At 30.7% G+C, this 15,029-nt stretch overlaps 1 protein-coding gene across 4 annotated transcripts in view; it reads left to right on the top strand.

Moving 5' to 3' along the window:
* The first annotated feature begins 1,074 nt into the window (after positions 1–1,074).
* Positions 1,075–15,029, top strand: part of POU6F2 (POU class 6 homeobox 2) — a 379,459-nt gene continuing 365,504 nt past the window's right edge. For 2 of the 4 annotated variants that reach the window (XM_039336735.1, XM_039336734.1), the window contains exon 1: positions 1,075–1,240. In XM_039336735.1, the coding sequence (XP_039192669.1) occupies positions 1,075–1,240 (166 nt within the window). Of the gene's footprint in view, positions 1,241–1,374; positions 1,532–15,029 lie in introns of those variants that run through there. The other 2 variants (XR_005555980.1, XM_039336736.1) reach the window with 1 other exon arrangement.

Here is a 15,029-nt window from a genome sequence, read left to right as displayed (position 1 = left end):
AAAACATGCTCACAAGTCTATTTGCACACTGGTCACCTGTTATGTATATAAGACCCATTTAGGCATGAACTTAACAATATATATTTGGGAAATCACGTAAGATGGTTACTTGCCCACCCAGGCTGATTTAACGGCAAAACAAATGATAGATGTTTGGGAACTTAAAATTGCTCCTCCCCTCTCTTCATATATATGATTACAAACTTTTAGTAAGTATCCAATGCAATTTTTTTTCTTTTTTAAGAGTGTGAATGTGCTTGTTACATATATATATATATATATATATATATATATATATATATATATATATATATATATATATATGGTTCCTAATAAATCCCTAATATCTCAGAAAACATATATATATATATATATATATATATATATATATATATATATACACATACATATACATACACACACACACACACACACACACACACACACACACACACATATATATATATCTGTGGGATTAGGGATTTGTGAAGCCTAATAATTCCAAAATATAATGCTTGAATGTTTCTTCTTGCTTTATTATATGTGGTAAAATAAAAGATTTTTTTTAAGTATTATTGTGGGATGTTATGGGAATTTTATTTATACTATGTATTTTTTTTATTCTGATATGATTAATGTTATAGAAGTGAATTGTTTGAGACAGAGTTTTAGGACGTTTCAGTATTATCATTTTTTCATTGTACTGCTCGACCATGGTGCTTGCAGTTACCTCGCTCTTACCACATTACATTAAAGAGTAAGATGTAAAAAAAATATTCAGAAGAAGAACATCTCACAATTAAAGCTGTGTTGGCTATGTAGCTTTCACTGAAGTTTTTCTCCAAAGCATCCAGAATCTTTCACATGCTAGTTGAGCTTTAATAGGGTGGGGAGTAATGGAAAACTCATTGGATCTGTAATAGCTCTTCACTTGACTGCAGCCAGCAATAACAGCAGGAGCAGCAAGAGATAAGAGAGAGAGAGAGAGAGAGAGAGAGAGAGAGAGAGAGAGAGAATACGCACATCAAAGCTACCACTTTTTTCCCCCTCTTTTCCCCCCCATCCTAGGATCCAATGATAACTGGACAAGTCAGTAAGCTCTTGTTGTCAGTGCAGAGTGAAATGAATGCAGAGTTGAGAGGTGAGGACAAGGCAGCTGCTTCAGAAGACGAGCTGGATAAGTCCCTGCTTGTGGCTGTGGAATCAAATGACAACGAGGACACTCCCAGCAAGCTCTTTGGTAAGTCTATCTAGGTATTTCGTGTTTGGGGGCTGTAGTTGCCTCTGCCTCGATGCCAGAAGAAGAGAGAAAGCAGATAAAGCTTTCGTATTTGGAAGAACTAACTTCTGGGGAAAGGAGAGTGGGCACAAGCTTTCTCTGTCCTGCTTGAGATTGTGTGCCTGCTAACTGATCAGAGTTTGGCCTGAGGAACAGTCTGCTCTCGTTGGTTTTAGCTGAAATTCACAAATTGTATGCATGAATCCCATAGAAATCAGTGGGACAGCAGCAAGACTGTTCTCCACACAAATGGTTTGTTGTTGCATACTATCTTTTGCTTTGAGATACAGATATAATGATTTTTTTAGAATTAATCACTATCATGTATTGATTTTGTTAAGAAATTGATAAACAACTGAAATGTGCAAATATGTAACCAAAGGGTCATGTTTTCCTTGTATTACGCCATGAAAATGATCTGGAGGAACCTGTGGGTATAGTAAACTTTCCTTAAGTATTTCCAAGAGGCTTTTCTCCTTTTTATAGGAATCTCTTTTAAATAGGAATAGAAATAATGTTTATTTCTTAGACACTATTATCACATTCTGGAAAGAGGGTTTAGATGATTTGGGGTAATCTAAGAAATCAATCTTATATATTTTTAATGAGGAAGGAAATCAAAAATACTTTATGGCTTCTTGGAAGGTATTTTCATTTCAGCTGAAAATTATCCATTTGTCAGGATGCATGAATATAAGTATTGTATGTTTTAAATAACTGGACAAATAGCTTATGACATAATAGCTTTTCAGCAATATTGGTTTGATATCTAAAAGGAAATAAGAAGAGTAGCAATCTAGCCCAGGCATCATTCAAACCAATGACACTCTGTGAGACAACTCAAGCAACTGTAATCTCTAATCAAAAAAGGGAATAAAGCATGTTCGGGGGTGTGCTTGAGTGATAGATGTTGATATATGCCTGAGCTGGAGCAATACTATGTAGTCCAATGTGACATTTCAATTCTATAACCATTGATTCTCAAGGAGTTCTTTTTAGTAATTACCATGTACAAAATTTCAAGCAGAAGATGCTAAAGCAGGTAGTTTGCATCTTATAAAAATGTCAGGTTTGAGGGAGTTATATACCTTTAGAAAACAATCAAAATTATGTAATTTATCTCCTAGAAAATTGAGAATACAATGTCAGTAATTTTGTGAGAGCATGAAACTATAAAATAATTTTTGCAAGAAAAAGTTCATGCAATATTTATAAGAATATATGCCGTATTATGTTTTTTTTTCAAAAAGACAGCACAAGAATCAGGTAATTATCTATAACAAGAAAATTACACCATTTGTAGCTGAAATATACAATTCTTTGTATAAGCCATCATTTCCTGTTTTTGTACAAAAAGAGGATTTAAAAAAATAAATTTCTTTTCATATAGGAATGTCCAACAACCATACATTTTAATGCAGAGAATACATTTTGATTCTTCTAAAGATTTCAATGTAATATTTCAAATGTATAAACATAAACATATATAAACATGTAATTTTTAAAAAATATTCATATGTTTTGAAGGGAAGGGGATAATAAAAGTATTTTCCTGCTTCAAAATATATTTATTAGTACTTTTCTTTCCAAAAGAATAATGTTTTCCTGATTATCATTTAGCTGCTACTTATTCTAATAGAAGATTTCTGTATAAGCACTATTAAAATGATAGAGAACTGTTTTTTAAAATTATTTAAAGTATTCCTAGAATTAAATTGCAACAGGTAAATTTATGATGTAAAGATAAAAAAATGTACTTTTAATGAAAATATTATATTTAGTATTAACAACTACAAGGCCATACAACATATTTATACATGATTTCAATGGCTAGCATTCCTTAACAATATAATCTGATTTATGTCAGTAATAAGCCACATAGATTTCAATATATATTATATTATATTATATATTCAATATGTTATTTTCAGGTAAAGCTTAATTCTCTACAGTTTCTATTAAATGGAAACAAAATGTTTATTTTGGCTCAAGAGTACCTTTTTGACCCAATAATGAAACAATCTGGTACACTAGACATATACTCCAAAATACCATGAAGGGCATTGGATGCTTTTGGTAAAGATGTCTAGGAAGTACTTTTAATGGGGACTCATTCCATTGATTTTATGGAAAGGGCCTTTTTACTCCTATGAATTTCATTATGAGATTGTAGCCCATTTATAACCACTGAATATTTCACAAAAGTTAGGAGAAAAGTTATAAAGAAACAAGGAACAGTTATATAAGAGAAAGAAAATTGTTGGCAACATCTTGCCTTATTTATTTAATTAAACATATTCTGTTTAATTTTTATTCTATAAAGTAACTGTTTTCTTCTTTGAAAATAGCCCTAACTATTATTTTAGAACTTAATACAGTTCTCAGTGTTAAATATGTAAATATTTTGTTAATTTTTTTTATTGTTTGATACATTCTTTTTTGGTACTAAAATACTTTGTAGTTTTGTTATAAATTATTTTTGTTATTAAATTGAAGTCTAAATGTTAATAATTCTTGATAGGAAAGATAAGGAAATAAGGAGTTATGACTGAGGCTATCAGTGTCCAATAAAAAATATCTATGGTTAGAATATCTCACTATTTCCCACAACTGTAATGTCAGATGATTTCATAGACAGAACATAAGTAAAGCCCTTTATTTTTTCGAGCAGCACTAGCTCTACTTTTAGAGGACAGAGATTCAGGAATAAAATTCTCTACAATAATTCTCTGAACTGAAACAATAATTTTATTCAAATCACCGGATTGAATTGACATATCCAAGCTGATTTGATTTGGACTGTTTAGATACCATTTCACACATGTGTATATTATATTTAAAACATCTTAATTGGCAATATTATTTGTCCTCAGAGTAATTTCCTCATCTTCCACCTCCTTTGGGGAACTTTTGAAAGTATTACTGCGGTATTAATAAGCCACCAAAATGTTTATTTTAGCACCAATTCTAAAGGACTTTGAGCCTCAGGAATACTGGTGTCTGAGTTTATTCAGCTTTCAAATATATAAAGAACTTTGCTAGATGTCCTTAATTAAAGTATACAAGTTTTAAGCTATTTATATTACCCATATTTTAATGTCCTGCTCACATATATCATATTACATTTTCAAAGTTCCTTCCTTCGTGTGCTTAGTAATGACCATTTGAAAAATAGGACAATGAGTATTGTTTTAAGGGATTTTTATGTTCTCTAATGCATTTTATTAGCCATGTAATTTTTCTTAGTGTTATATTAAAGTAATATTCATTCATTCATTCATTCCAGTTGATACTAACTAGTTAATACTAGCAAAAAAGTTGTCTCCAATTAACAACCACTTCAGAAGTTTGTTATAAAATGAATTTCTGGAGTTGCTGCTATTTGGAAGAAGAGAACAAGTTTCACTGCAATAGCATGGCTCCAATGTATGACACTGATCCAAACTGTAACCCCTAAGAGCAGTTTTGCTGGACAGAGAAGACATATGATTTGATACACATTATTTTTAAAACTAAGTTAATAAAAATTATTAGTTCTTTAAACATTTACATACTAGAATATTTTATATTCAGGCTTAGGGATGGCATTTGGTGTCAGGGACAGCTCATTTTTGTTCCTCCTGTTCCTAGAATGTCTAGCAAACTGTTTATTTTATTTATTACAAGTCTTTTATCCTTGTATTGATAATATTGATTAGAGATGGCAGAAGAATTTATTAGGTTGATTCGCTAAATTCACACTTCCCATTTTTTAAAAACATAGTAAATTCTATACATTAGATAGTTCCAGATGTTGCATGGCAATTCTCTTTATAAGCATGTAAAACTCAAACAACTTAATGACTTTAGTTATTTCATAAGTGTATGATTCAAGTGGATTTTATAAATATATGCTCTAGATAGAATGCAGTGACAGCATATTTCTGTACCACATCTATTACAATGAAATATCATTTTTAACTTTTAATCTGTGTTCAATATTAATGTTATTTCACTATAACGGGCTGAAAAGTTATGGTAAATATGTTTGCTATGACTCGATCCCAGTTGGACCTATATGGAGAATGCGTATTTTTGCAGTTTTAGTGTGCAAGTGTATTATCTCTTATTGTGTATGCTAAGAAACCTTTGTTGCCCTGTGAGAAAACAGAATGTCAGTGTCAAAAAAGAGAAAAAAAAATAAAAGGAAAGGAAAGAGGTATGATGAAAATTAGCCAAGAGCTTGGTGGAAACTGGCTAGGTACATGCTGAGAAAGATTGTATCTGATGAATCCAAAGCTCCAAAAAGTTCCAAATTAGTATTCAATCTAGTCCACCCTTGGAGATAGAGCATATTTATTTATTCTATGGCTTTTAATGGAGGGGAAATCATTAATAAAAAATATGAAAACTAGGGAAGGAGTGAAAACAAATACCTCTGCAGTTATCTTTTCTCATTTCTGAGTTGTTAAAGGCTCCCAAGAGGTCTTTGTATTTCTCAGATTAGTAGAGCTCTCTACAATAACAAATAAGTTTGCTGAGTTAAAATACAAAACAAACAAACAAAAAAACCCTAACAAACTAATTGACCAAATCCAGTGTTTATTTTTAGGAACAGAACATAAACTAGCAAAATTATTTTATATTAATATAGAATCAAATCCCTTCTGATATATTTCAATCTAAAGAAATTTGGCAAGACGTACCTCTTGTACGATGTTTTAGTTCTTCTTTTGCTGATCAGCAGCTTATATTAGGTGAATGGTAGTGAAGGAACCTCTAGTATATTCAGCATAAATTACTTTTGCCTGAAGGAGCTGTAAGGTTCACCCTGCACAACAAATATCAGCTGCAGGAAATGAATATGGTTTGGAAAATGACACAGTGGGAAAAGATTAAATATTTCATAATTTCATAAATTCAGACCCTTCCCAATAAATGAAGTAAATTAGGGAATCTGACTATGATCTCTTGATATCTCATTTAGATTGTAACCATGTAACTGAGCAGGGTAATGATGCACACAATTGTTGCAGTTATTTATTTCAGTAAAGAATCTAAAACAGAAAATTAGCTTCCACTTAAATAAATAGGAATTAATATATTTACCTGGCTTGATAGAGATTATACTGTAATTTTTAAATTTTCACTGGTCACATGGCTAAATATTATAAATATGGCCAGAACATGCATGGATTTTGGCGACAAACAATATTTTATAATGTTAAAATACTTGTCATTTTATGAATAGTATTTACACTCTAGAATTGAGAATTTGTGTAATTCCTACCAATTAATTTGTTTTCAGGGACTTTGTTTTTTTTTTTTAAGTCAGTTTGGATATGTAGGGGTTTTTTGCAATATTATATTTTATTTATTAATAAATAAATGAAAAACTATATTTTTATTTTACTGGCTTTATGGTGGTTATGATCATCATCATCAACAACAAAAACAGTCCAATTACTTTTTGTTAAACTAAGCAATTGTTTTAGTGTTATCAAAATTAGATTGATGGAATCATAATTAGATATGAAGACCCAAGACTGAATTGACACATTCTTTTTAAAATAAGAACTAATCAGAAGCAACATTTGAGTCAGGTTGCTCTGAAAAAGAATATTCAGTTTATAATTACTCCTGTATGTCCCATGTATGAAATAAAGTTTCTTCAGTTTCCTGATATGTACTTGTTGTTTTGTGTGAAAAGCTGTAGCTTTTTATGTCTAACTCTTTACATGTATAATAGAATTTATTGTCACTTTGAACGTACACTAATCAGCATACATTAAAATGAAATTTCATTGCATACACTCTCAATTATCAATAATTATCTAATATATGCAGTATCTGCATATGAATGTTTGGCTTTCAGTGGGAAAATGTTGCAGGATATAGGCCACTAAAATGTACAGTGAAACAAACTTAAAAAAAAGCTTGTTAGAAGGCTGCTACATTAATTTAGCAATAAACAAATCAGCACCAAAAAACAATACAGAATATATAATTACATACATACATACATACATATATATAGTTCTCTAACCGTCTGAGAATTACCGTAAGCTGCTGTTTGCTACTTTGATCAGAAGAACAATTTAGATGAAAATTTGTGAGAAATCTCCAAGTCTATACATAGTTTTTCTGACCTCAAGCATTTAGCATATTTTTTCTTGGACTAAAAAATATATATATAAAAACATTATGAAATATCTATATCTCTGTATCTGTATTTATCTCTCTTTATTGTAAGGTGACACCTGCTTTTATTCTTATCAGATACAAGTCTGTGACAATTCAAGCAGCAATTATGTGCAGTAATATCAATGAGTATATCTGAGTAGAAAATTACAACTATAATATTTTGTTCATAGATATAAATCAGATACTAATTTCTGTCTTTCTTTTATATGCCTAGCCACTTTAATGTCTAAATAGATATTCTAGTTCTTAAGAGAAAGCAGAACAAATAAGCAATAAATAAAATCTTATGTTAAACAATCATCAGAATCATGACAGAATTTTTAATTCTCAGATATAAATCTTTACAGTCATAATGGTATAGGAGACTGAGCTAAATAAAAAGTTTGTGAGGACAAAATTTGAAAGATAGTTTGGTACTTAGATTACACTTTTTGATATCAATCTTTTTTAGATGTACAGTATAATATTAAATGAAATATTTAAATAATATTTTGAGAAACAATAAATATTATTTTTTTCATTATTTTTTTTATGAAGTGGTGAAATTTCAAGAGTTTCTGATCTATGCTGATAAAAACAATGAAGGAGATTTAGTTTGGACCACTTTTCCTTCAGAATTTTGTAGGAGAAAAAAATGTAGCCACCAAACACAAACACACACACATAGACACCCATACAAAAACTCTGGACTGAATGAACTTGATGACATGCAGGTGGCTGAAAAAGTTAGTACTGCTGCTTTCACTGAGAAAAGGCAATGCACTTAATTTCTAAATAAGTAATATATTCATTTCAGAAAATACAGCTGCAAAACCATATTCAACCTCCCTTTTGAGTAAGTGGAGGAAGGCTAACTATTATTCCCAAATCTCCGTTAAAAATGCATAATTGGGATAATTTATGTTGTTTGTGTAATAGCATTGCTTATTTACATCACATGCATAATGACATTATTACACAAACATCATAACTTGCCACAAAGGATTTTCCCATTGCATGTTTAGTCCATTATAGTAAGATTTGCTAAATTGACGCTTTCCTTTTAAAATTCAATCAAATTGAGCCATTTGGGTTTTTTTGGGTAAATATATGCATTAGTGTGAAGCCAGAGAGGAATGTGTTCACAAATAAAATGATTCTCATGCATGCATATGTGTAAATGTTGTTTGTTGAGTGGCTTTTTTCAATAATCAAAACTGTGCTCTTGATTTGTTTTACTAGATCTGGAACTCCAGATGTAGTTCAGATCAGAAACTTGGTGGTATCATCTATGGCAATATCAGTTACCTCCTTCAAGAATGAAAAGTGTGTGTGTAATTTTGCTGTGCTACCAGACATGTAATGATTGTTGTCAAAACAGTATGTTAATCCTGTAATCAACTGATGGAGAGTTGTTTGGACCAACATATTGCTGTGAATGTGTATGCTGGATCAGGTTTGATTAAATATTGATATTTTAATTAATACAATTAGATCTTGCCGCTAATGTAATTAGACCATCTATAATAAATCAATCTACCAAATTCATAAAATGGTTCAGTGCGTTAGATTTTGTTATGCATTATATACAGTTAACCAAGCAAGTACAAATTTCAGGAAAAAGTGAAACTTCATGTTTTATTTGCTTCCCTTTTTAAAGCATATTTTAGCTCTCTCTGAGTAACTCAATTAAATATGAGAAAAGTCATATACTGACTATACATTCTGTAACAAATCTTGCCATAAATGTTTCAAACATTAAAATGAATGAATCTTTTTCATTAACCAAGATGATACCAAACCAAATTTAAAGATTTTTTTCCATTACTGTTCTAGTGGATTAATTAAGATAATCTTTTAAATGTCTACCTTTTATTGAGGGAAAGATATTTATCTTCAATGTATCTAGTCCTAAAAATTGCAGGGTACATTAAACATTTTTTAGTTTTAGCAAATAGCACACAATCTGAGGGGTTTTTTTTAAAAAAAATTGAAAAATATGTGTATGTTTAAAATTAATAATACATCAAATGTTAAAAGGATATGGCTGTGAAGGAGTAAAGAATGTGATATTTATTTCATGAGAATACAGAGATTAACCAAAGGACCTTATTTAGCAGCACTTGGTATCTTCTTTCATATAACATTTTTTTCTAGTATTCTTCTTTCCTGTACAATTCTTTTTTTTTCTTCATTTTTAGGTTTTGTTCTTTTCTGGTGCTGTTGTCATTTTAGTATTTAAAATCTTTCTTATGCAAAGTTTCCTATTAAAAACATTTAGGGATGCTTGGAGAGTAAGTAATGAGTCCTTTTATTAAACACCAGTTAAATACATTCTGTCTGAATTAGATCTTTTTTTTTTTTTATAAATTTTATTAAATGTACATTTAAAAACAGAAGTGGACATGATTCAACTTCCCTGGCAACAACACTGCTATTAGTATTACCTTATGTTACAGAAAGAAAAACAGAAACTTAAAATACATTCTATAACAGGACAGAGTATAACAAACTGTACATATAACATCTGTAAATTTTTTGGTAAACCATCTTTCAGTCATCAACATTGTATTTACACATCTTTCAGTTGTGTCCTAATATAGGTGTTAATAAGAAGTCCTCACGATATCAACTAATCAATTAGGTCTTGATGTTGAACTAGGCTCCTGATGATTTTGTGAAAAAGGCGGGTTTTTTTTCAACCATAAAGGAGTGTTGCCTTTTGGGATTTTGTTTTCACTTCCCACTCTATTTATAGCAGCATGTCCCAGGGATCTGCCATCCAGATCAGCCCAACTAGTTAGGACTGACTGTCCAAGGCCAGACAGGCCTGCCATTTATAGAAACGGACATTTTCTATACCAATAGAAAACTAGCATTCCCAAGGTATTCCTCACCTCTTTTTTTTTTTTAAATTTGCAATAAGATTTATTGCTTTCAAGGAATTTAGGTCTAAAACATTGGTCTTATATGCACAATTCCTCTGAAATAATTGAGGCATATTTAAATGAGACTACCTGAGAAGAATACTAAGGCTGCTTTACAGAGGTCATAACATCATCAGTTTAAGATGTAAATGTGAAGACAAGCTGCCTACCTTTTTCTCCCCTTTCCATCATGCTACATGCATTTTCTTTTTTATTGTGTTTTCATTAGTTTATTTGATTTAGAATAATTCCTATTATTTTTTAAAGTATTTTTGGTTAAGTATATGTGTTGTAAGTACTAATCGTTAAAACTTAGTTTTAAAAGATTGTTTTGAAAATGCTCTTATTCGAATTTATATTTTACTAAAAAAAATCAAACTATAAAACTCTAAGAAACAAAAACATATTTGTGCTGTGACATCTGCTTTGCTATGTTTTCATAGTTTTAATGCTGTCAGGCCTGGGACAAAGCACATTTAGTCTGAAAGAAAAGATCATAAAGAGAAGAATAACACTGTATTCCAATGAACTCTAGAGCCCATTCTTAAAGCTCTTAAGTTGAAATTATATTTGCTTTTAAAGTGTGTTAGATATTTAATCAAATAGTAGCTTTAAAGCTATTAGTCCTAGTTTATTGTCAGTGTTTTAATTTTGAAATTGATAAAAATATTTTGTACGATGAATCTTTTCTCTCATGAAGCATGTTGGAAAGAATTTCTTTCTTTTTTTAATAGATATTTTATTGGTTTTTAACTATAACAATCTCCAATGCCTGGTGTACAGCGTGTTGTTTTGATTTATATTTTAACAAGAAAAAAAAGAACAGTAATAATTAATTAACAGTCAATAATGATTAAATTTGATAATTCCATAATTAATATATTAATTAATAATACATTTTTTTGGTCTTCTCTTCTCCCATTTGTATTTTCCTTCTTCAACCTTAGCCAAAATATAATTCTTAATATTTTCAATATATAAATGATTAGGTATAGGTATTTTTTATATTTACACAAATAATAATAATCTCTCCATATAACATTTTTTCAGCTTATATATTTCCATAACCATCATCTCATTAGTTCAGCATACATCCTATTTTTATAATTTTATAAAATTATGAATATAATCCCTTATATTCAATCCAATTTTTATCAGTCATAATTTCTTCATATTAGTTATCTCACTGTCTAAATTTTCCCATTTAGGTACATCATCCCAATATTTTATGTCATGCATTATAGAAATATTGTAGTTTTTATCTGTCTTATAGTATCTAGATCAGTGGTTCTCAACCTTTCTAATGCTGCGACCCCATAATACAGTTCCCATGTTATGGTGACCCCCCAACCATTTATACATCACCGAGTGCCAGAGGCGTGGCCAAAGAAAAGGGGAAAAAATGGCGGACAGCCTTGTTTGGCGACCCCCTTGAAATGGTCGTTTGACCCCAAATGGGGTCCCGACCCACAGGTTGAGAACCACTGATCTAGATATAACATTCTTTTTAATCAGTTGATATTTTACTTATATATTAATAAATGTTACATCAACCTACTATTTTAACATTTAATATATTATAAAACATACTATATTACTTAAATCTCATCCTTCTTGTTATAAGGCCTCTTTATGTTCGAACCTCTCTGTTCTTTTATTCAAACAAATGTTTATTCATGTAATAGTCCATCTGGTAAGGCAAGGCAAATCTCTTGTATCTGTCTCTGATCTTCTTTTGCCAAGTAATTTTCCAAGTTGATATAATCTGCATACCCAACAGTTCCTGTATTTTTACAAATGTAGTTGGGAATACAAAAGATGAAGTAAGTAATAGTTTAATAGTTCTCCTAATAATTCCATTTTTCTTGTTATATCAGAACCTTGTAGATTTTTTCCTGTTTGTGTCAAATTGTAATTCTTTTCCTTTGTTATTTCATCAATTTGATCATACTCTTCTAGTTTGTAATCTGCTGTCTGATTTGTTTGTTCCTTTGTTGTTATTTCATGGGTATTTTTTAATTGTAGATTTAGATTGGAAATATGCTTATTTAAATCCTCAAAGTTGTTTCAGATTTCATCATGGTTTGAATCTATTGTCATTTGTGTTTGTCCTAACATTACATATATTTCCTCTGGGAAAGTATTTATATTGAATAATGAAATTTCTGCAAGCAAACAACCAAGTTCAGAGAGCATCAAGTACTCCACAGTTCTATCCTGAGTAACATATATTCTCTTCAATTCAAATAACATTTACATTATTTTATTTTTAATGGTTATAATAATATAATAATATAAATATAATAATAAATTATAATAAGCGCCTTTAGGTACAATCTCAAAACAACTGGAGTTCCACTTGAACACTTTTGCATTGGCAAATTCACCATCAGTTGCAAAAGGCAGCTTTACTCAAAACATCTTACATTCAATGCTGATATATGCAATACCATCAAGCATCCATATCTGTCTATGCCAGGTCCTAGGGAAGGACTTGACAAGCAGACAAAAATGACAAATCTAATCTGAACATCTGACTGACTATGTGATGAACCATAATTATTAAAATTATTTCAACCTGCATAAACCTTCTGAGTTTAGATTATATAGTCTTTAGATTATTCAAAGAACTACTATTTAGACATCCTAACTGGATGTGGTGCATGTTTAGATTAAAATTGAGTTTTATTGTATTATAGCAAAAATGCATCAAAACTGGCCATTCATGGTCTTCTCTTAGAAGAAAATGCTGCATATAGCACCAAGTCATCTTTGTGCCGCTATCATTGATAAACTAATCTGAATCTTCTTATCTTATAAAAACATTATTACATTGATTAAAATATGGATGAGAAGCAGAAGTCAATATCAATATCAAAAATTGACTTTTTTTTTTACTTAAATGTGTGATTAGAAGTGAGGTAAGAGTGAAGTGAAGAATGAGTGATTTGATGATTCAGGAATGAATGAGACAGAACTCTTTGGTAAGTAGGATTATAACCCTCCAGCAGAATGACTGGAAGTAAAATAAAAGTTACAAAATGATTTTGGTGAAGCTAAAAGGAGACAATGGTAGAAAAAGTATTTTAGAGATTCATATGAGAATTGTATGCTGAGTGGTGGAATTGAAATGATTGCTTAGTGTTAAAGATTTATGACAAGTATATTATAAGATAAATAGGCTTGAGTTTGCAAGTTTTATATGCCTGGTAAGTTTATAAGAAATAGGTGAATTAATGTATTTTGGTAAAAAATATATTAAAAACAGGAAAATGAACATGGATATACTATACAAATGCTGGTAAAAAGTAGTAGATAGTATGTGATCTATAGCAAGGAAAGAATATTGTCGAAATTGAAAAGGGATGTGTATAAGAGTGGGCTTCTGCCTATTTTGTTCTACTGAAGTTAGTTCTTTAGGTCAGGAAAGACAGACGGGTAATATGTTTCAATATTGTTTAATATTTGCCTTTGGGAAAAATACCATTAGGAAATATTCTGATTTTTTAAACAATATCAGTGTGAACTAGCAGTGCAGTATAAGAGATAAATGATCTTAGGTTCTCATCCTAAAAAAAAAATCACTGCGCTGTAACCATTAGCTACCATTTAGAAAAGTACAGGTAGTCATTGTCTTATAATTGTTAATTCAGTGACCGTTTGAAATTAAGATGGTGCTGAATGAAGGGACATATTATTCCTACTCAAAGTGCCGACTGCTGCATTGCCACTATGGCCATATGATCAAAATTCATATCCTTAACTCTCTGTCTACCCTTACAACCATGGAAGGATTGCATTTCTCCTCTGCTGGGCTGGGAGGCAGTGGCTGAGCAGGCTCACTGGTGCACAGAAACCTGCCATATGCTGAAAGACTTCAGTGATGCACAGGTCTCCTTTCCCCCTGCCATTCCCAAGTGGTCTGGCTTTTTTCCTGCCTGTTTCTGGCCAGCTTTGGGAAGATTGCCTCTGTAGCCTTGAGGAGATTGCCTTTGCCAGCATCCTATTTTTTTTTTAATTTTAATTTTTCCTTTTTTTCTTTACAAACAAACGTAATATACAATACATTTTTTTCTTTTCCCTTAACAATACTATATCTTATATCTCTTAAGTTTATTTACATTTATTTACATTACTTCTCATACATTTTTATTCTGCAATTCTAGCCAGCTATAATACATGTCCCATACATGTAGCTTCTTTGTCTTTTATTTCTAAGGAAAGTTTGTTCATCTCAGCACAGTCTAATATCTTACATACAATCATTGCATTTGTTGGTATGTTCTCCCTTTTCCAACACTGTGCATATGCAATGCGTGCTGCAGTTATAATATGTATAATGATGTATTGGAGTCGTTTCTCTATTTTTGGGTTAATTATGCCTAATAAAAATATTTCAGGTTTGAGTTCAATTTGTTGTTTTGTTATCTCCTGTAGCCATCTTCTTATCTGCTCCCAATAGGTCTTTGCTTTGGGGCATTGCCACCACATATGATAAAATGTTCCTTCTTTGTTTTTACATTTCCAACAATCCAGATTCATATTTTTGTATATTTTAGCCAATCTCGCCGGTGCTAAATGCCATCTGTAGAACATTTTGTATTGGTTTTCCTTGTATGCAGTTGACAACGTTAATTTGTAGTTTATGTTCCATGTTCTTT

Source organism: Crotalus tigris, unplaced genomic scaffold, assembly GCF_016545835.1.
Source record: "Crotalus tigris isolate CLP2741 ecotype Arizona unplaced genomic scaffold, ASM1654583v1 scf7180000017666.379230911805:20528666, whole genome shotgun sequence".
NCBI classification, from domain to species: Eukaryota; Metazoa; Chordata; class Lepidosauria; order Squamata; family Viperidae; genus Crotalus; species Crotalus tigris.
The sequence above is the reverse complement of the archived record's forward strand: the minus strand, read 5'-3'. Positions and strand labels throughout refer to the sequence as shown.